This window comes from Salvelinus fontinalis, chromosome 35, assembly GCF_029448725.1.
Source record: "Salvelinus fontinalis isolate EN_2023a chromosome 35, ASM2944872v1, whole genome shotgun sequence".
NCBI lineage: Eukaryota > Metazoa > Chordata > Actinopteri > Salmoniformes > Salmonidae > Salvelinus > Salvelinus fontinalis.
The window spans coordinates 25,533,651-25,556,186 of record NC_074699.1 but is presented as its reverse complement, the minus strand read 5'-3'; the positions used below and the strand labels follow the sequence as shown (position 1 = coordinate 25,556,186).

Here is a 22,536-nt window from a genome sequence, read left to right as displayed (position 1 = left end):
GCCCCAGTCTGAGGTTCTGAGCGCTATGGAGCAGATTTTCATCAAGAATCTCTCTGTACTTTGCTCCATTCATATTTCCCTCGATCCTGACTAGACTCCCAGTCCCTGCCATTGAAAACCATCCCCACAGCATGATGCTGCCACCACCATGCTTCACCGTAGGGATGATGCCAGGTTTCCTCCAGACGTGACGCTTGGCATTCAGGCCAAAGAGTTCAATCTTTGTTTCATGAGAACAGAGAATCTTGTTTCTCATGGTCTGAGTTTTTTAGGTGCCTTTTGGCAAACTCTAAGCGGGCTGTCATGTGCCTTTTATTGAGGAGTGGCTTCCGTCTGGCCACTCTACCATAAAGGCCTGATTAGTGGAGTGCTGCAGAGATGGTTGTCGTTCTGGAAGGTTCTTCCATCTACACAGATTAACTCTGGAGCTCTGTCAGAGTGACCATCGGGTTCTTGGTCATTTCCCTTACCAAGGCACTTCTCCCCCGATTGCTCAGTTTGGCCGGGTGTCCAGCTCTAGGAAGAGTCTTGAAGGTTCCAAACTTCGTCCATTTAAGAATGATGGAGGGCACTGTGTTCTTGGGGACCTTTAATAATGTTGCAGAAAGTTTTTGGTTCCCCTTCCCCAGATCTGTGCCTCGACACAATCCTGTCTCGAAACTCCACGAACAATTCCTTTGACCTTATGGCTTGGTTTTTGCTCTGACATGCACTGTCAACTGTTGGACCTTATATAGACAGGTGTGTGCCTTTCCAAATCTTGTCCAATCATTTGAATTCATCACGGGTGGATTCCAATCAAATTGAAGAAACATCTCAGGAATTATCAATGATCAACCACCAAAAATGTGTCCTGTTTAGGCCTACCTGCACTCACCTGCGCTGTCTAGACTGGCTCATGAATTACTTGTTGCTGTCACGTTCTGTCGCGTAATTCAACAAGTATGTCAATAGCAGGATACCCTTGGATTAAAATTCAACACGCTTGGCTCCAGATTACACCTACAGTTGAAGTCGGAAGTTTACATACACCTTAGCCAAATACATTTAAAGTCAGTTTTTCACAATTCCTGACATTTTAATCCTAGTAAAAATTCCCTGTTTTGGGTCAGTTAGGATCACCACTTTATTTTAAGAATTTGAAATGTCAGAATAATAGTAGAGAGAAAGATTTATTTCATCACATTCCCAGTAGGTCATAAGTTTACATACACTCAATTAGTATTTGGTAGCATTGCCTTTAAATTGTTTAACTTGGATCAAACGTTTTGGGTAGCCTTCCACAAGCTCCCCACAATAAGTTGAGTGAATTTTGGCCCATTCCTCCTGACAGAGCTGGTGTAACTGAGTCAGGTTTGTAGGCCTCCTTGCTCGCACACGCTTTTTCAGTTCTGCCCACACATTTTCTATGGGATTGAGGTCAGGGCTTTGTGATGGCCACTCCAATACCTTGACTTTGTTGTCCTTAAGCCATTTTGCCACAACTTTGGAAGTATGCTTGGGGTCATTGTCCATTTGGAAGACCCATTTGAGACCAAGCTTCAACTTCCTGACTGATGTCTTGAGATGTTGCTTCAATATATCCTCATAATTTTCCTCCCTCATGATGCCATCAATTTTGTGAAGTGCACTAGTCCCTCCTGCAGCAAAGCACCCCCACAACATGATGCTGCCACTCCCGTGCTTCACGGTTGGGATGGTGTTCTTTGGCTTGCAAGCCTCCCCCTTTTCCTCCAAACATAACGATGGTTATTATGGGCAAACAGTTCTATTTTTGTTTTATCAGATCAGAGGTTATTTTCCAAAAAGTACGATCTTTGTCCCCATGTGCAGTTACAAACCGTAGTCTGGCTTTTTTATGGCGGTTTTGGAGCAGTGGCTTCGTCCTTGCTGAGTGGCCTTTCAGGTTATGTCGATATAGGATGAGTTTTACTGTGGATATAGATACTTTTGTACCTGTTTCCTCCAGCGTCTTCACAAGGTCCTTTGCTGTTGTCCTGGGATTGATTTGCACTTTTTGCATCAAAGTACGTTCATCTCTAGGAAACAGAACGCGTCTCCTTCCTGAGCGGTATGATGGCTGCGTGGTCCCAAGGTGTTTATACTTGCGTACTATTGTTTGTACAGATGAACACACCTTCAGGCGTTTGGAAATTGCTCCCAAGGATGAACCAGACTTGTGGAGGGGGGGGGGGTCTTGGCTGATTTCTTTTGATTTTCCCATGATGTCAAGCAAAGAGACACTGAGTTTGAAGGTAGGCCTTGAAATACATCCACAGGTACACCTCCAATTGACTCAAATTATGTAAATTGGCCTATCAGAAGCTTCTAAAGCCATCATTATCTGCAATTTTCAAAGCTGTTTAAAGAAACAGTCAACTTAGTGTATGTAAACTTCTGACTCACTGGAATTGGGATACAGTGAATTATAAGTGAAATAATGTGTCTGTAAACAATTGTTGGAAAAATTAATTGTCTCATGCACAAAGTAGATGTCCTAACTGACTTGCCAAAACTACAGTTTGTTAACAAGAAATTTGTGGAGTGGTTGAAAAACGAGTATTAATGACTCCAACCTAAGTGTATGTAAACTTCCGACATCAACTGTATCTACACATAAACTCAGCAAAAAAGAAACATCCGTTTTTCAGGACCCTGTCTTTCAAAGATAATTTGTAAAAATCCAAATAACTTCGCAAATCTTCATTGTAAAGGGTTTAAACACTGTTTCCCATGCTTGTTCAATGAACCATAAACAATTAATGAACATGCACCTGTGGAATGGTCGTAAAGTCACTAACAGCTTACAGACGGTAGGCAATTAAGGTCACAGTTATGAAAACTTGGGACAATAAAGAGGCCTTTCTACTGACTCTGAAAAACACCAAAACAAAAATGCCCAGGGTCCCTAATCATCTGCGTGAACGTGCCTTAGGCACGCTGCAAGGAGGCATGAGGACTGTAGATGTGGCCAGCGCAATTAATTGCAATGTCCGTACTGTGAGACGCCTAAGACAGCGCTACAGGGAGACGGGACGGACAGCTGATCGTCCTCGCAGTGGCAGGCCACGTGTAACAACACCTGCACCGGATCGGTACATCCGAACATCACACCTGCGGGACAGGTACAGGATGGCAACAACAACGGACGAGTTACACCAGGAACGCACAATCCCTCCATCAGTGCTCAGACTGTCCGCAATAGGCTGAGAGAGGCTGGACTGAGGGCTTGTAGGCCTGTTGTAAGGCAGGTCCTCACCAGACTATCAGACTATCGCCTATGGGCACAAACCCACCGTCGCTGGACCAGACAGGACTGGCAAAAAGTGACATCACAGCATCATCATTCTGAGCTTGTTGTCATTGCAGGCAATCTCAACGCTTTGCGTTACAGGGAAGACATCCTCCTCCCTCGTGGTACCCTTCCTGCAGGCTCATCCTGACTTGACCCTCTGGCATGACAATGCAACCAGCCATACTGCTCGTTCTGTGCGTGATTTCCTGTAAGACAGGAATGTCAGTGTTCTGCCATGGCCAGCAAAGAGCCCGGATCTCAATCCCATTGAGCATGTCTGGGACCTGTTCGATTGGAGGGTGAGGGCTAGGCCCATTTCCCCCAGGAATGTCCGGGAACTTGCAGGTGCCTTGGTGGAAGAGTGGGGTCACATCTCACAGCAAGAACTGGAAAATCTGGTCCAGTCCATTAGGAGGAGATGCACTTCAGTACTGGCCACACCAGATACTGACTGTTACTTTTGACCTTTCCTTTGTTCAGGGACACATTGTTCAATTTCTGTTAGTCACATGTCTGTGGAACTTGTTCAGTTCATGTCTCAGTTGTTGAATCGTGTTATGTTCATATTTTACACATGTTAAATTTGCTGAAAATACACGCAGTTGACAGTGAGAGGACGTTTACTTTACATTTTTTGCGACATCAGACATAATATCACTATAATCATTTTAAAAAGTTGCTTTTATTTCATTTGTAAACATTTCAACTGTATTAAATTCAAACTTTTTTCAATTCCACAAAAAATTAACACCCATCAAAATAGACGTCTCTTTCTTCTCTTTCTTGTGATGTAAGTGTCTAGACAATGCATTAAATCCCTGACTAAGCAAGCGTTCTTTTAGATGCAATGGATCGACTGTGTATTCCATTGAGCCCATTTCTGTGGTGTTTTTGACAGGTCATTACAAACATTTCCACGGTCGTAACGTTAGCGGGAAAAAACAACAGGCACAAGCAAGAGTATGAAAGAGTCGCATGAGTAAAAGGAAAGCAATCAATCCAGCAAAATTTAAGTGACAAGTGGATTTTTCACCCCTCAAACACAGGAAATAGATCCTCAGGTGGACGGGGCATGCACATGCTACTGTAAGTGCTGGCTCACATCCAAAGTGTTGCCTGGGATCATTTAGCATATTTTTGGCACCTGATGGCATGCTAAAAGCTCTGTAATGAAGGCTCCGCTGGTAACGTGTTTTCAGATGTAAACAGCAATCAAGACAGCGCACAGAGAGACACAAGTCAATGGACACGAAGGAAATGATTTATCTCATTTTCTCTCTCTCTCACTCTCTCTCTCTCTTTCTCTGTCTCTCTCTTTCTGTCTCTGTCACTCACTCTTTCTCTGTCTGTCTGTGTGTTTCTCTCTCTCTCTGTCTCTCTCACTCTCTCTGACTCTCTCCATGTCTGCCTGTCTGTCTGTTTTTCTTTCTCTCTCTCTCTCTCTTTGTCTCTGTCTTTCTCTCTCTGTCTCTTTCTCTCTCTCTCTGTCTGCCTCTATCTTCCTCTCTGTCTCTACCTATCTCTGTATCTCTCTGTCTCTATCTCTGTCTCTATCTCTGTCTTTCTGTCTCTCTCTCTCCTCTGTCTCTGTCTTTCTTTCTCTCTCTCTCTCTCTCTCTCTCTCTCTCTCTCTCTCTCTCTCTCTCTCTCTCTCTCTCTCCTCTCTGTCTCTCTCTTTCTCTCTCTGTCTCTGTCTCTGTCTATCTCTGTCTCTCTTTCTCTCTGTCTCTGTCTCTGTCTCTGTCTCTCTCTCTCCAGGGCAAGAGGAACAAGCCTGGGGTGGAGGCAGCCAGCACCCCAGATTCAGTTCAGATTCGTGGCCGAGGGGAAAACAAAGCCATCAAGTAAGTGTTGGGTGGTGGGGGGGCTGAGCTTTGGCTGAGCTTTGAAGGATTCACTACAGCACAGCTAACTGGGACTGTCAAGAGGATGAGAGGCAAATACCTGGGTGTGCTCAAATAAAAGGCAAAAACACTGAATCTCGCTGAGATATGGAGGGGAAGGAACATATTTAGCAAGGAAAAGGGCAGTTGTGGTTGTTAAATAAGCGTATCTTGACAACTCCTTACAGTCCTTCCGGTGAAAACAAGAGGCATAAATTATAGCATACTTCATTTGACAGGCTTCAGATAAAGAGCATGTTAAACTCCAGTAAAATTAGGAACTACATGATGTGTTCCTGAACACTCAACGGAACTGTAATAGTGTCTTACTGATAAAGGGAAAGGGGGATACCTAGTCAGTTGTCCAACTGAATGTATTCTAATGAAATGTGTCTTCTGCATATAACCCAACCCCTGATAAGCCACTAGTTTACTGTCCAACTGCAGTGGTACTTTATTTTACAGCCTGAATGTGATTACCTTGGCTGAGTTTCAGTTGAAATTTGCATTACATCTAGAGTTTAAACCTAAAACCATTCTTCTACTTGGATTGCACCAAGGTACCCTTTATCCCAATGCCTTGTAAAGTAATATAGTCAGAATCACTTAAACGAGCACTATACCTAATATTATGTGTATCATAGTACATTTATAACTAAAGCCCAATCCCAATAAAAAATGGTATTTGATGTCCACGATACCTGCAGCAATGTCTTGATGATATATTCTACTGTATGACTGTTTGTTGTTAACATTCCTGCTTCATGGTTGCAGCTGCTCAGCCCAAGACCTGACAGACTGTGGTCTCTGTCTCCAGCTAACCCCACAGTCCTCTCCCTCCTCTGTCACCATGCCACCTGTTCTCCCATTCTCCCTTTCATCACTCTCCTCCCTGTTTTATTTCTCCCTTCTCTCTTTCTGTATCTCTCCCTTTTTCCAAGATATGTTTTATCTGTGTATCCAACCTTTGCTGTTTCACTTTGACTTATAACATACTGTATATTACTCTGTGATTGATGTTGAATATATGTTTAACTCTTTCACTGTTTTCTAATCCCTTGTACAGAGGAAGGTATAATCTCTTAACTTGTCCGTGAGTCTGGATGCTGTGTCAGCTCACAGAATAGATGATATGCTTTTCCCAAACCCCATCCCCTTTAGACCGATACACTTTTTACCTTCCTTGTTTTCCTACTTTCTTTTCAAAGACATAAATGTTTTCCTCTGAAAGTATATGATGAACATTATAATGGAATTACTTTTATAAATGCAGGACCAGGGCCAGATTACCGAACGGGCACACAGGGCACGTGCCCCTAGGCCCTCGACCTCCAGGGGGCCCCCAACCCAATTTGTTTTTGTTAAATTAAGGGGGGGGGGGGGCAGATAGCATACGACAGCAAAATGTGTGGAATTGCAGGAAATTTGCTTCAAAACTGCAACATTTTCTCTCAGCCTCATGGCAAAATGTATAGACTAGCAGGAAATTAGCTTGAAAAACTGCTAAACCTTCTCTCAGCCTCATGGCAGAATGTATAGACTAGCAGGAAATTAGCTTGAAAAAATGCTAAACCTTCTCTCAGCCTCATGGCAAAATGTATAGACTAGCAGGAAATTAGCTTGAAAAACTGCTAAACCTTCTCTCAGCCTCATGGCAAAATGTATAGACTAGCAGGAAATTAGCTTGAAAAACTGCTAAACCTTCTCTCAGCCTCATGGCAAAATGGGAACAAAAGCATGAGATGAGCTATAAAACAGCACATTATTTTCTCCGCCCCATGGCAGAAAGTGTAGAATTGCAGGAAATTAGCGAAAAAAATTGTCAGGTCATCGCATTATTTGGTACTCATGATTGTTATAACCTTTTTTTCCTCGAATGTACGGGATCAGAATACGCCGCATAAATGTATCTTGTTTTTCCAACAAGTATTATCATGTCATTGCTTCATCATGTTTTACTACAAAAAGTAAAAGAGTACTTATTATTGCCAGACGCAACTTCCAATACACTGACTTAGGTGGAGGATCCCTCAGGGAGGGTACAATCAATTTTATTAAACTGACCTTTATTAAGAAAAGTAGTACTATTCTGTTGGTGTATGCACCGAACACTTATGATAACTAATTTCATGACCAATTCTGTACTCTGACACTAGATTTAGCTGATTTCTGACCAGTTATTTGTGGCGATTTTAATGCAAAACACTACCAACTCACCCCCTCCGCAACATTTTTGAGAACTGGCATAAACCCAGGGGACTGTTTTCTGATCTATACTTGCATTTCTTAAAAGCATTTTAGAAGCCCCTGCCAATCGACCTACAATAGAAGAGACGTCTTACCTTCAATCACTGAAATGAACTGGTCTGTAATTCTCTCTTCTAGAAATTCTAATTATCAAAATATCCATTTTAATTTTGTCCGCAGATCTTATCTTACCCTGCGTAGACTATTCCAAATGAGTATTCATCCAACCCCGAAATGCTCTCTATGCCTTCAAGGTGCCCCCGGTACCTGTTGGTCGGTGCAACTGTCCTGTGGTGGGAAGTGTGGGTGGGCACAGTGGTCCTGTGGGAGAAGGTAAAGGTTTTCTCTCTGCACCATGGAAAAATGTGTTGAAATGTAGGAAGTTAGCTGATTTCAGAAATGGGGGCCCCCGGAGGTCGGTGCCCCAGGGCCGTACCCCTAATGTGGTAGTCCGGCCCTGTGGACCCCTAATGTATTTTCAAATTATTTTCTACAAATATTAGAGGTGTATCTCTATTGCCTGGATTGACATTTCTCTCATTCACCTATTAAACTAAGGTTGTTTCCATATCCTGTCTCTCTCCAAGAAATATCCTTCACTTTGCTCCACTGTGATTGGCTCTGCTGCTCTGACTTATCTTTCTTTCTATCCCTGAAACTCCTCCCTCTTACTCCACTGTGATTGGCTGTACTGCTCTTACCTGTCTCTTTCTCTGGCCGCAGTGATCTAGACAGGGACTTTTGGAATAACAATGACAGCAGCAACGTGCAGCAGAGATGGAGCTCCTATCCGCCCAAGGAGTTCCTCTTAAACATGTCCCCCTATGCCCCGTACGGAGACCCTCGCCTCACGCCCAAGTGAGTCTCGGTCGCGGCTGGTAAGGGACCCCTCTCTCTGTGCAGGGCTGTAACGAAGCGGGGGAGCCAAGCCTCTCACAATGAGTTCTGTGCCCCCGTACCCCCAACCCTCCACAACACCCTCAGTCTGACTCAGTCTGACCCTCAACACCTTCAGTCTGAAACAGACAAACATTGCAGACAAAATATACATCCAAAGACACAGTACATTGTCTACATAGGAACATGCCACCCTAGTCCACCCTAGTCCACGCATGCATTTCTCTCTGCCGGACATACACGTAAGAGCTACATGATGCACAAAGTATGCACTTTATATTGTACACAAGTAGCTCATTTGCCAAACAGTAGCTCTGAACCCAAGGCATAACCTAATGCATATGTCCCGGTAAAAGTCATTGCTAAAGTCAAATGTAATAGCCTAAGGGGGCCAAACGGCATTATTAAGTGATGTTATCCACGTAACATGCACATCTTACATACAGTATCTTCTGTCTTGGGAGAGTTCCGTTGATTGGCATTAGTAATTCCTTTTCCTGCAGCCAACAGGGTCTGAAAGGTAAAGCTATTTAGTATGCATTGTTGACCATGCAGAAGTAGATTGAGATGTACAGGGCTGCCACTGGATGTTTCTACTTGCCTCACCTTAGATGTGACTGACATCAGTATAGGGATGGCCAGGCGTGACGTCAGCCTTGTCTCCCTCCAGCCCTCTATTCTTCATCTCGGGTGCGTCGCAAATTTGACCCTATTCCCTCTGGTCAAAAGTAATGCACTACATAGGGAATAGGGTGCCATTTGGGATGCAGCCTTAGATTGAATCAAGAAGAGGGGTGTCTCTAGTGCTGTTACCAAGACCGATCAAATATTAATTGGATGGAGACACTAATAGATGCAGATCATGTCTGAAGCTGCCCCCCACTATAAACACTATAAACACACTATTCATTATACTAGCCTTTCCCATCTGGACACATGAATATGTAACATGAATCTTTAAATTACACACAATATAGACATACAGAAACTTAACATACTGAAACTTGGCATACTGAAACCTAAAATGAAGAGACTTTTACCTATATACCAACATTTACCCATAAACCAACCAGCCAACCAACATTTGAAATGCCCCCTATTCCCTACAGCCCTGCCAGCCTCACTAACCCTTAACCTCTAACCCTTCACCTCCAGCCCATGGAGTGCTACCATGGAGACGGACAACCCTCAAACCATCTGAGCAGAAATCTTATATAGATCCCACTCACACAGCCCAATACCCACCTTTCCACTGAAACCAACCAACTAACCAACCATCCCCTAATCTTAAGGGTATTAACCGTAAACCCATTGCCCTCGGTTTAAACCGTCCCCTCAGCTCTGTCATCGAGGGTTGACCGTTGTTTTGGGATTTTGCTCCTAGTTCTTGCTGTTGTCGTTTTTTTGTCACATTCTATAGGAGTCCTGTGTCGTTCCCTAATCACCGCTCCTCACTCTCGTTGTGCCTCGTGGTTTTGTGTCACCACCACCACCACCACAACCACCACCACCTCCAGGTGCTATAAGGCTGCCTCTCCTTAGTCAGACCACCTGAGCCCTCTGGACACACCAGTCACTCTATAGCTGTACAGTACAGTACATTAATCACTAAAGGCTCTAATGTCATTGATGTTTTTCCTGCACGGAGAAAGTCGTTTTTTATTTTATTTTATAGTTTACCAGAGAAAGGATAAAGAGGGGGTTTATTCTCAATGGGTGTATTGTCTTTAGAGTTCATGGGCTGTAGTACAGTGAACCTGCTAGGATCCATTGATCCCTTTTTGAGATCCAGTCAAATGTTTGCCCTTTTCACCGTCATGTAACGAGGTCTTGAGCAAGGGATGGGAAGCCCTGTGCATAAGCTAAATATAACTTACCTTAAATCTCCCTAAATGGTCAACTCCATCCCTACCCCTACCCCATGCTCACTGTAGAACTGTTGCAGGCTGGACGTACATATCCTCTGTATAAAGTGTTTTCCCTCTCGTCCAGCAGCTGTGTTCTCTGACTGTGTCTGTGTGTCTCCACTGAGTGTAGTGACCCTGTAGTGAAACTGTGTCTGGTCTGTCTGGTGTTGTCTCTGTGACGTTGTCTAGGTTACGGCTGCTTGTGCTGCTCTGGGTGACGCGGGAGAGGAATGAAGTGTGTACTCAACAGATTCACTGTGCTGATTAACTGCTATACACTACAATGTCTTACTAGAGACTTTCGAGCCACTCACTCCAACAATGTCATTACACACACCATAATCTTTCAATCAAGCCTATCTGTTTCATTTAACGTTGTATATCCTACTGTACATAACAAAGTAGATCAACTGTTTCTTTTAAAATGTAAATAGGCCATAGATAGCGTACATAATTCAATGATCATGACCCCCTCAGTTGTATTGCAAACACCATGAAGTCCTTGATAGAATAATACATTTGGTCATGTATATTTAATGTGCAGTATAAAGGAAAGCTGCAGAATGGCCAGTCAGTCTAACTGACAGGTACTCAAAACACAGCCAGCATCTGTCTGTCTCAGTCCTACTGCACCCAAACACACACCACTCTGTCACTCTTCCCATCTGGTTCAGACAGAAAGACGGACGGACATACGGACGGAGAGAGGGACAGACAGACAGACAGACAGACAGACAGACAGACAGACAGACAGACAGACAGTGAATCTCAGCCCGTCTCCCTCCTGCTAACCCAGCAGCAGCACAGCCTACTGACTTGCTGGCTGGCTGCTACTCCTCTGTATTTGAAACCTTTTAGCTGGATTGATAACACTACCCCCGTCCTAATGCTATTCTGCTGTGTGGTTCACTTTCCGGGTTGTTCTACCTCACTGATTCTACTGTTACTATCCACCTCTCTCTCTCTTTCTCTGTCTCTCTCTCTCTCCTCCGTCTGTCTCTCTCTTTCTCCTTTATGTCTGTGTCTGTCTGTCTATCTGGTGCCCCCTGTCTCTCAGTGGGGTGGAGAAGGGGGATGGGGGCGGGGCTGGGTGTGGGAGCGGGGCAGGTCCCAGTCGCAGTGACAGCGTGAGAAGCATAGTGACGGGGCTGGGCCCTGGCAGCAAGGCTGGGCGCTGGCAGACGGTCCAGAGCCACATGCACGCCGGAGGCCTGAGGCCCAGAAAGTGAGTGACATGAGTGACATGGGTTGGCTGGGCATGAGGTCACGCATGTGGGGTATTGCTGAGCAGCACAGGGGCATGGTATGGATGGTTTGGGGGACTGCAGTCAGAAGCAGAAAGGCTTATATGTGATATATGCTGCATTTGGTAGTGCAGAGATTTATGAGAGGAAGAATGGATGGAAAAAGGGAAGAAACTATTGAAGGAAATGATGAGCTGAAAATGTGAGTGCTTGTACTGACATTTTCTGATGCATGGGAATATGTTGTCATGGTAAGGCACTGTTGACTAAAGAGAACATCCTCTCTCACAAACAAATACCAAAAGTTACGCAACGTCTGCCACTGCTTCATCACTGTATTGGACCACAAAATATCTACTTTTTGATTTGGAATCTTATAGCAGGGCCGTTCTTAAGATGCCTGAAACTCTCCTCATGTACACTCTTAGAAAAAAGGTGCTATCTAGAACCTAAACCGTTTCTTTAGCTGACCCCATAGGGGACGCCCTTTGAAGAACCCTTTTGGTTCCAGGTAGAACCCTTTTGGGTTCCATATACAGTAGAACCCTTTCCGTAGAGGGTTCTACCGGGAACCTTTTTTCTAAGAGTGTATAACCATTTTAACACTTTCAGTCAAAATCCAATTCCCTCTTTACCTGCCTTCTTCACTCCTCTACTTTTTACCTCCCCCCTCATCCTAATCAAATGTAACTTTTTCCCCATTTCTGGTCTGTAATTGGTTTCTATTTTGAGGTAGGCATGTGTGTCTATGTTTCTGCTGTAAGATATGTCTCACTCTCCCCTCTCTCTACCTCTGCCCCTCAAGGCTTTTTAATTACAAATCACTCAAGGTTTTTAGTCAGTTTAATTGACTTTCTGGGTAGGAGATATCTGAGAAGCCCTCCTTAAGTTAGCAGGGGGAGGATACAGGCAGCAGATAGAAGGGCTTATAGCCTGCCTGGCCATTTGAATGACAGGGTAGGTAAGTCATTTACTATACACGCAGAGAGACAAATTAAATATCTATTTGCAGTTGAATGTATTCAACCTTGGACACGAGAGATATTGAAATAGTAGAGAAATGTACAGTGAAAGAATTAGGTGTTGAGCTTGGGTAGGAGCTGTAAAAAAGCCTAAGCCAATTTTATGACACAGGTGAAATGTATTTCTGTGTGAATTGGACTCCCAGATGTCTGGCTGGCCCTATGCCACGTATTCCATCCAGATTTATTGATGAATCATTCTGTCAGTTATGACATAAATAATTGTTGGACTGTAAAATGTAGCGCATACTGCAGCTGATGTGGAGCATACTGCAGCTGATGTGGTGCATACTGCAGCTGATGTGGCGCATACTGCAGCTGATGTGGCGCATACTGCAGCTGATGTGGCGCATACTGCAGCTTGGCACTGAATGCATCATTGTTGGAAGAGCAGAGTGGAATTATTTTATTGAAAGACTTTTATTTGATGTTGCTATCTATGACTTGCTGCTTTCATAGATACACTTCTATCTCTGAGTCACATTTATTCTTTATATTGTTATATTTTTCTCTTGTCACTGATAGCTTGTAAGCTTATCCCTATCTTTCATACCTAATTAATCCATCCATATTATTTCTACCCTACCTCATTCTTTAGATTCGTTATGCCATATAAAAGGTCCAATGATAATACTTTGGATGAGATGAGTGAGAGGAAGGATTTAGGCAGTGGTGATACAGGTGAACAGAGAGAGTGGGAAAGCATGATACTGATGAATTTCAATCAAAACAACCTAATGTCGTATTTTATATACAGTTGAAGTCAGAAGTTTACATACACCTTAGCCAAATACATTTAAACTCAGTTTTTCACAATTCCTGACATTTAATCCATGTAAAAATTCCCAGTCTTAGGCCAGTTAGGATCACCACTTTATTTTAAGAATGTGAAATGTTAGAATAATAGTAGAGAGAGTGATTTATTTCAGCTTTTATTTCTTTCATCACATTGCCAGTGGGTCAAAAGTTTACATACACTCAATTAGTATCTGGTAGCATTGCCTTTAAATTGTTTAATTTGGGTCAAACGTATCAGGTAGCCTTCCACAAGCTTCCCACAACAAGTTGGGTGAATTTTGTCCCATTCCTCCTGACAGTGCGGGTGTAACTGAGTCAGGTTTGTAGGCCTCCTTGCTCGCACACGCTTTTTCAGTTCTGCCTACAGATTTTCTATAGGATTGAGGTCAAGGCTTTGTGATGGCCACTCCAATACCTTGACTTGGTTGTCCTTAAGCCATTTTGCCACAACTTTGGAAGTGTGCTTGGGGTCATTGTCCATTTGGAAGACCCATTTGCGACCAAGCTTTAACTTCCTGACTGATGTCTTGAGATGTTGCTTCAATATATTCACATAATTTTACTCCCTCATGATGCCATCTATTTTGTGAAGTGCACCAGTCCCTCCTGCAGCAAAGCACCCCAACAACATGATGCTGCCACCCCCGTGCTTCACGGTTGGGATGGTGTTCTTCGGCTTGCAAGCCTCCCCCTTTTTCCTTCAAACATAACAATGGTCATTATGGCCAAACAGTTCTATTTTTGTTTCATCAGACCAGAGGACATTTCTCCAAAAAGTACGATCTTTGTCCCGATGTGCAGTTGCAAACCGTAGTCTGGCTTTTTTATGGCGGTTTTGGAGCAGTGGCTTCTTCCTTGCTGAGCGGCCTTTCAGGTTATGTCGATATAGGACTCGCTTTACTGTGGATATAGATACTTTTGTGCCTGTTTCCTCCAGCATCTTCAAATCAAATTGTATTTGTCACACACACATGGTTAGCAGATGTTCTCATTCTCATCTCATGCTCTCATCCTTCTAGACCTATCGGCTGCCTATCGGCTGCCTTCGATACTGTGAACCATCAGATCCTCCTCTCCACCCTCTCCGAGTTGGGCATCTCCGGCGCGGCCCACGCTTGGATTGCGTCCTACCTGACAGGTCGCTCCTACCAGGTGGCGTGGCGAGAATCTGTCTCCTCACCACGCGCTCTCACCACTGGTGTCCCCCAGGGCTCTGTTCTAGGCCCTCTCCTATTCTCGCTATACACCAAGTCACTTGGCTCTGTCATAACCTCACATGGTCTCTCCTATCATTGCTATGCAGACGACACACAATTAATCTTCTCCTTTCCCCCTTCTGATGACCAGGTGGCGAATCGCATCTCTGCATGTCTGGCAGACATATCAGTGTGGATGACGGATCACCACCTCAAGCTGAACCTCGGCAAGACGGAGCTGCTCTTCCTCCCGGGGAAGGACTGCCCGTTCCATGATCTCGCCATCACGGTTGACAACTCCATTGTGTCCTCCTCCCAGAGCGCTAAGAACCTTGGCGTGATCCTGGACAACACCCTGTCGTTCTCAACTAACATCAAGGCGGTGGCCCGTTCCTGTAGGTTCATGCTCTACAACATCCGCAGAGTACGACCCTGCCTCACACAGGAAGCGGCGCAGGTCCTAATCCAGGCACTTGTCATCTCCCGTCTGGATTACTGCAACTCGCTGTTGGCTGGGCTCCCTGCCTGTGCCATCAAACCCCTACAACTCATCCAGAACGCCGCAGCCCGTCTGGTGTTCAACCTTCCCAAGTTCTCTCACGTCACCCCGCTCCTCCGCTCTCTCCACTGGCTTCCAGTTGAAGCTCGCATCCGCTACAAGACCATGGTGCTTGCCTACGGAGCTGTGAGGGGAACGGCACCTCAGTACCTTCAGGCTCTGATCAGGCCCTACACCCAAACAAGGGCACTGCGTTCATCCACCTCTGGCCTGCTCGCCTCCCTACCACTGAGGAAGTACAGTTCCCGCTCAGCCCAGTCAAAACTGTTCGCTGCTCTGGCACCCCAATGGTGGAACAAACTCCCTCACGACGCCAGGACAGCGGAGTCAATCACCACCTTCCGGAGACACCTGAAACCCCACCTTTTCAAGGAATACCTAGGATAAAGCAATCCTTCTGCCCCCCCCCCTTAAAAGATTTAGATGCACTATTGTAAAGTGGCTGTTCCACTGGATGTCATAAGGTGAATGCACCAATTTGTAAGTCGCTCTGGATAAGAGCGTCTGCTAAATGACTTAAATGTAAATGTAAATGTTAATGCGAGTGTAGCGAAATGCTTGTGCTTCTAGTTCCGACAATGCAGTAATATCTAACAACTAATCTAACAATTTCACAACAACTACCTTATACACACAAGTGTAAAGGAATGAATAAGAATATGTACATAAAAATATATGGATGAGCGATGGCCGAACGGCATAGGCAAGATGCAGAACGGCATAGGCAAGATGCAGTAGACGGTAAAGAGTACAGTATATACATATGAGATGAGTAATGTAGGGTATGTAAACATTATATAAAGTGGCATTGTTTAAAGTGGCTAGTAATACATTTATTACATCCAATTTTGAATTGGATTCACAAGGTCCTTTGCTGTTGTTCTGGGATTGATTTGCACTTTTCACACCAAAGTACGTTCATCTCTAGGAGCTCCTTCCTGAGCTGTATGGCGGCTGCGTGGTCCCATGATATTTATACTTGTGTACTATTGTTTGTACAGATGAACGTGGTACCTTCAGGCGTTTGAAAATTGCTCCCAATGATGAACCAGACTTGTGGAGGTCTACAATTTTTTTTCTGAGGTCTTGGCTGATTTATTTTGATATTCCCATGATGTCAAGCAAAGAGGCACTGAGTTTGAAGGTAGGCCTTGAAATACATCCACAGGTACACCTCCTATTGACTCAAATTATGACAATTAGCCTATCAGAAGCTTCTAAAGCCATGACATCATTTTCTGGAATTTTCCAAGCTGTTTAAAGGCACAGTCATGTAAATGTCTGACCCACTGGAATTGTGATACAGTGAATTATAAGTGAAAATATCTGTCTGCAAACAATTGTTGGAAAAATTACTTGTGTCATGCACAAAGTAGATGTCCTAACCGACTTGCCAAAACTACATTTGTGGAGTGGTTGAAAAACTAGTTTTAATGACTACAACCTAAGTGCATGTAAACTTCCGACTTCAATTGTACAATCCAAGCAAATCTGATGGCACTTGTAGATTTTCTGGAATGTTTAAAGCAACGTCCGTACACTTATGAAATGTGCTGTAACCGCTTTTAGCACATACCATAAGCCCATCCCAAGACACTTCCATACCCACTGACCATTCATATAATGACAGTAACACTCATTCTCACTAACCACAGCCCATCTTCAGTCAACACATTGTCCTGAGCTGTATGTGAGCTATCTGAAAGGCCATGTGGGGAGTATGAAGTGTGACTGGTATTAATCTGGTCCACAAATCCCTCCTCTCGGGGCCCTGCCTCTGGTGCTCTCCAGTAGAATTACTACAGCGCTGTGGAGCTAGCCCGGGCCCACTGAAGAGCACAGTCAACACAGCCAAAGGCTGTAAATCCTCCAGTGCTGCACTAGCCTAAGACAGAGGCTGTTTAGCCAGAGCTTACAGTAATCATGAAGGGCAGAAATCGAAGGGGGAGAGTAGGGAAGCACTATTAAACTAGTGTAAAAGCAGACGGATGATTAGAAAGACAGAGAGGTTTGAGGGAGGGGAGAGGGTTGTTTGGTCAGATGAATAAGTTGAACTGATAGGTAAGGCAGGCAAGATGAATAGAGCTGACAAAGACCAGTTGACCTAAGAGAAGCAGCATAGTGTGAGAGGTAGCTAGGAGGCTAGTGTAAAGTCATCATGGGTTAGAGGAGGACAGATTAATGGGATGAAAAATAATGGATACAAAGGAGGAGGAAGAGGTCAAGGTAAATCAGGGAGAAAAGTGACATGAAAGGGTAAGAGCAGTGGATGGAGGAAAATAGAGATAAAGGCTGTTAGCTCCTGTTTGGTGTGGGGCTGAGCACTGTCAAAAACACAAGCCTACCCACAGACTGTCAGACACTCACATACAAGCATCTATACAAGCATCTTCTACAACTGTATGACTACTGCTAAACTGATTTAACCTGACAATGCTCTATTTCCTGTTTTCCATCTTTCCATACCCTCCTTTCTCTATGTTGAACTCTCTGGGCCCATCCTCATTTTTGTTCCCTCTGGTACTTGTATTGTACTCACACCATCACTCTTCCTCTGTATCTCCTATTTTCCAATTATGGATCTCTTCTGTCAATCTCTCTGGTTACCACTATCCTTCTCATCTATCCCTCTCCTTCCCTCTTCTCTCACTGCAACCTCTGCAAACCCTTGTTACCGTCTCTTCCCTTGCTACTCTGTCTGGTCAGTTTTGGGGACCCCTCCCTCTCGGCCGCCTCTACTCTGGAGCACATTCCATCCTCAGCAGCAGCACGTCCTCGTCCCCTGGTGCGACAGCAGAGTCTCCAGCAGCCTCTCAGCCACCAGCCCCCTCCGGGCCCCAATGACCCCCCAGCCACCTCCCAGAGCCTGGGCCAGCTGCACACAGGGCTCGGGGGCGGAGGGCACCGGGGAGGCCCGCGGGGGGTGCGGGGGAGTCCGGCGGGGACAGGTGCTTCCCGGTACAGAGGAGCAGGAGGAGGACGCTCCAGGTCCAATCCAGGCAGCTGGGACCACATGATGGGACAGATCCGCAACAGAGGACTGGATGTCAAGTCTTTCCTGTGAGTCTGCTGATCTTGGAATCTTCTAGATTCTGCTCTTGGTTCTATTCTGAACCTGTCTGCGCTGTCCTCTGTCTGTCTCTTTGGGCTTTCTCAACCTCACTCTGTTGTCCTTATTATATCAAATCTCCCCCCTTCTCCTCAGGTAATTGTCCTAAAGAGTTTCATATACTGTAAGATTCACTCCCGAAATGCCAAGCCTAAGCCATGTACTGTAGCTGTTTTTTGGCATTACTTTAATATGCTGTGTAATTTATGCATCGTTCTTGGTTACTCTGTCTGTATGCCCTTTAGTGTCTGTTTTTCAGTTTACTTAAAGTCACATGTATTATCTTTGCATAGTCACACTTGTCTACCTGAGGGTGGGGGGACAAACTATTTGAGCTAATAAGTATGCTGCAGCTGCATAGCGTACTCTGAAGTCTTTACTGTGTGTGTGTGTGTGTGTGTGTGTGTGTGTGTGTGTGTGTGTGTGTGTGTGTGTGTGTGTGTGTGTGTGTGTGTGTGTGTGTGTGTGTGTGTGTGTGTGTGTGTGTGTGTGTGTGTGTGTGTGTGTGTGTGTGTGTGTGTGTGTGTGTGTGTGTGTGTGTGTGTGTGTGTGCGAGCTTACAGTGTATATCACATTTATAGACTGTGGCCATCAACATGGGTGCAGGGGTTAAGCAGCAGCATGTAGAAACTCTACATGCATTGATCTCCTGTCTACAGCGTCATTACTCCCTCAAATAAAGGTAGAGAGGAGTAGTGTGTGAAAGATGGAAAGAGAGGGGGTATAGGATGAAGGTTAAACTCAAGGAGACGAGGAGGAGTTGTTGAGGTGGAGAGAGAGTTCAATTCTCTGTGTGGATATGGATGAAAAACAACCACTTCCTAATTCAATTTAGCTCTAATTTTTACAGTATTTAGCTATGATAAAGCTAAATGTGCCAAATGTACCATCAATGTACGTTTGTTTTTATTACCCTGCAGTAGGCAGAACTTCAGTACTTCACAGACCCCTCACAGCATATTGGAGAGAGTAGATCTACTGTAGGTGGAGGAGCGATCTGGAGACCAGAATCTCCTGACACATTTGATGGTGTCACCGATTTTCCAATGAATCTGGTATTGAAATGATTGGCTGGGGATTAACTATTTGTTAGAGAAACAAAACACAGCGATTCCTTCTCCTCCTGTGTGTGAACGATGATGGATGTCTGAGGCTGTGTAGGGCAGCCTGCGGACCTCCCCGACCCCCCTGCCCTCCACTTGAGTCTCTGTGGCCCATTAACACAGGCTTCAGACCAGTGACCTCCTCACTGAATCATCGCTCAATAAAGGCAGGGCAGATATGTGGAACATGGAGGGAGAGGTGGCCTTGCCCACAGTCTCTGTAAACATGAATCTTTCTGGGCTGGACTCAGACTCTAGGGGATGGGAGGATGGGGAGAGGTGGAAAGATCTAGGCAATGCGGACTGTCTAATTTCTAAGATTATTTTATATTGTGGATTTACAGAGATGCAGAGAATGAAGTTGTGTTACTTTTAAGTCATCATCTCCAACATTATGACCTTCCATGATAGAGCTTTACTTTGGTATGGATTTAGGCCTATAAATTCATATCAGTTGTGTTCCTCTATTGTGGTCACCTTTCCTTATGTCTATTGTGGATTGTGTTTCTGTGTGCCAATGGAAAGTCTACAAAACTTTGAGCAAACCAACCTTTGTATTGAATACATGGAATTGGATTGTGATGATACCGATGAATGAATCCTGGACATAATGTGCAGGAATGATTTTTGATTTAATGTGAATGAAATAGTTTGGTGAACTACCACCTTGGATAGTACTTTAATTTGATCATCATGATTTAGTGACTGTAAAGAACTTGTATGAATCTACTTAGATTTTAAAACACAGACAACATTTCTGTTTTGTCTGCTTCGACTCAAGAGATAAGTATGGTTGTGTTCATTTTTTTTGCAGGCAGTCGTGATCTTTTGCTAAATGCATTTTCAATTTTGAGAGAGAGAGAGAGAGAGAGAGAGAGAGAGAGAGAGAGAGAGAGAGAGAGAGAGAGAGAGAGAGAGAGAGAGAGAGAGAGAGAGAGAGAGAGAGAGAGAGAGAGAGAGAGAGAGAGAGAGAGAGAGAGAGAGAGAGAGAGAGAGAGAGAGAGAGAGAGAGAGAGAGAGAGAGAGAGAGAGAGGAGAGAGAGAGAGAGAGAGAGAGAGAGAGAGAGAGAGAGAGAGAGAGAGAAATGACATAAAATATTTGGGTTAAGTATGGAGGGAAAGAAAAACTGCTATAAGAGGGAGGAAAAGCACAAGCAGGATGACTGCTAATACATTTTTACATCGTTATGAATAGCTGTATGATGCACAGACTCCATGTGTCATTAAGGTAGCTGGACATGGAGCAAAACATCTTCAGCCTCCTCACAGACTGCACACTACGAGGTTGTCCCCCAAAGACAATATGTTGTGATATTCTTGTCCAGGAAGACCGAAGATGATTAGAGAACAGTGAGGGTCAGAGTGAGTTTTGTTGAACAGGGGTCAGGAATGTGTTATGTAAAGGAGCTGTGAGGGAAGGAAGAGAATGATGGAGAGAGTTAGACAGGACAGGGTCCAGAGAAACAGTGACTCACCTCACAGCTTTACACAAACCGTGGAAGAAGCTAAGGGTGTGTGTGTGTGTGTGTGTGTGTGTGTGTGTGTGTGTGTGTGTGTGTGTGTGTGTGTGTGTGTGTGTGTGTGCGAGTGAGAGCAGGAGTGTGTGAATGTTTGCTTGTTAAGAGCACTGTGTGCCTGGCCCCTTTCAGACTTCAGCATACTTCAATATGACTAAAGCCTGTAACATGGTACGCTCCAAAGCACATAGAAAGTCAACAATCTGTGTCTACAACAGTTTGGGTTCAATTAAATGTTTTAAGGATGAGGTTTTGTATCAATCCAAGTGATAATACCACCTTTCTCTCCTCTTTACAGTTTTTTTTAACTACCTGTCTCTACTCTGTCTCTGTACTCGTTGTGTGTGTGTGTGTGTTATTGTGTGGAGCAGCGAGGGGAAGATGGTTGTTCTGTCTCTAGCGATCGGGCTGGCTGAACAAGATGACTTCGCCAACCTCCCAGATCTACAGGAAGCACCAGCGTGCCAAGAAAACTCAACTCCACCGGACAAATCAAGGTACCAGCCAGCCTATGAACAAAAGAGTGAAAGGATGAGAAAGAGGGAGAGTGTGAAAGACAAAGAAAGAAAGAAAGAAAGAAAGAAAGAAAGAAAGAAAGAAAGAAAGAAAGAGTTGAGAGATAAAGCCCTGGTGAAATGAGATAAGAGAGATTGAAGGAAAATAGTTGGTGTAGACTTCTCAGCAGTGTGTCTGATGTTCGGAGGTTCAGAGCAGATCCTTGTGGTCCAGTTTTGAAGCTGCTGTGTGATCGGCATGATCTACAGTGAGAGGGAGCTTATAACAACCCAATGGGGACGCTGTAATTGGATGGGCTGACAGAAGCATCTGATTGGTTGGTTTCAGTGTCTTCCTGCTGTGAGAGTCCTGAGTTAGTACATTAGTAACAGGATTAGATATAGTCACTCTGAGAAGGTAGCAGGAAGTAATGACCTTTATTATATATTAAATAAGCATCTGCTCCCCATATATTGTCTCTGATCATGGCCAATCAACCATTCCCCAATTCCTTCTCCTGATTTGAAATAGGACTTGTCAGGTAAGAACACTAGAATGTCCAATCATCAAGTGTTAACTATGTGTCTACATCCTGTCCCACTTCATTGGTCCTAGCCTTACCGCAACATGTTTGTTTACTTTGCATTCTAAGTCTGCTTTGGCTTTGTTTCCTCAGTTTTTCCATCTTTCCTTTTTCATGCTCCCTTGTACTTTTCATGCTCCCTCTCATCCTGCCTCCCCCTTGTTAGCCTGTTTGCCTCCCGCTCTTCCTCGCCAGCTCAAAGAGGGTTTGATCTGCGTGTCTCCGTTCCTCAGCAGGGAGCATGGTGGGGGCGGACTCATTATTCGGGAGTGTGGTCCCCCCGTGTGAAATGCCTGTCTAAAAATATGCTAACCGTTCTTCTGCCACCGACTCCATATGCATTCCCCAACAGCTGTCAGAGACAAGCACGCTAAACTACCAGCTGGGAAATAAGAACCAGAGCAACTCTTGTGGTGAGCAAACAGCTAGATAGGCTGCCGTGCTATCACCTAAAACGTTCTCAGGAATTGAGTGCTCTGCTTGCCTCCTGTCCCTCATGGGTAGTGGACTGTACATAAATCCCTATTATTGGGTAAGGAGTCCTACTGTGTAAGGTGGTGTAGTAGTGAGTGCTTTTATATGGTAGTGTTCAGTACATTTCTGTCCCTGATGAGCAATAGAACACCTCTTACATTTATCAGATAATAGTTAGTTTTCACTGAATCTCTCTGATGTAGACTA

General features: G+C 44.5%; 1 protein-coding gene across 6 annotated transcripts in view; it reads left to right on the top strand.

Moving 5' to 3' along the window:
- The window catches only part of LOC129834614 (synaptotagmin-7-like), a 102,307-nt gene that overhangs the window by 59,746 nt on the left and 20,025 nt on the right, over window positions 1–22,536 (top strand). For 4 of the 6 annotated variants that reach the window (XR_008756286.1, XR_008756285.1, XR_008756284.1 and 1 more), the window contains exons 3-7: window positions 5,054–5,139; window positions 8,149–8,283; window positions 11,287–11,454; window positions 17,755–18,108; window positions 21,149–21,274. Coding sequence is in view for 3 of the 6 variants with exons in the window: in XM_055899777.1 (XP_055755752.1) it covers window positions 5,054–5,139; window positions 8,149–8,283; window positions 11,287–11,454; window positions 17,755–18,108; window positions 21,149–21,274 (869 nt within the window). In the remaining 3 variants the exon portion in view is untranslated. Of the gene's footprint in view, window positions 1–5,053; window positions 5,140–5,952; window positions 8,284–11,286; window positions 11,455–17,754; window positions 18,109–21,148; window positions 21,275–22,536 lie in introns of those variants that run through there. The other 2 variants (XM_055899779.1, XM_055899778.1) reach the window with 2 other exon arrangements.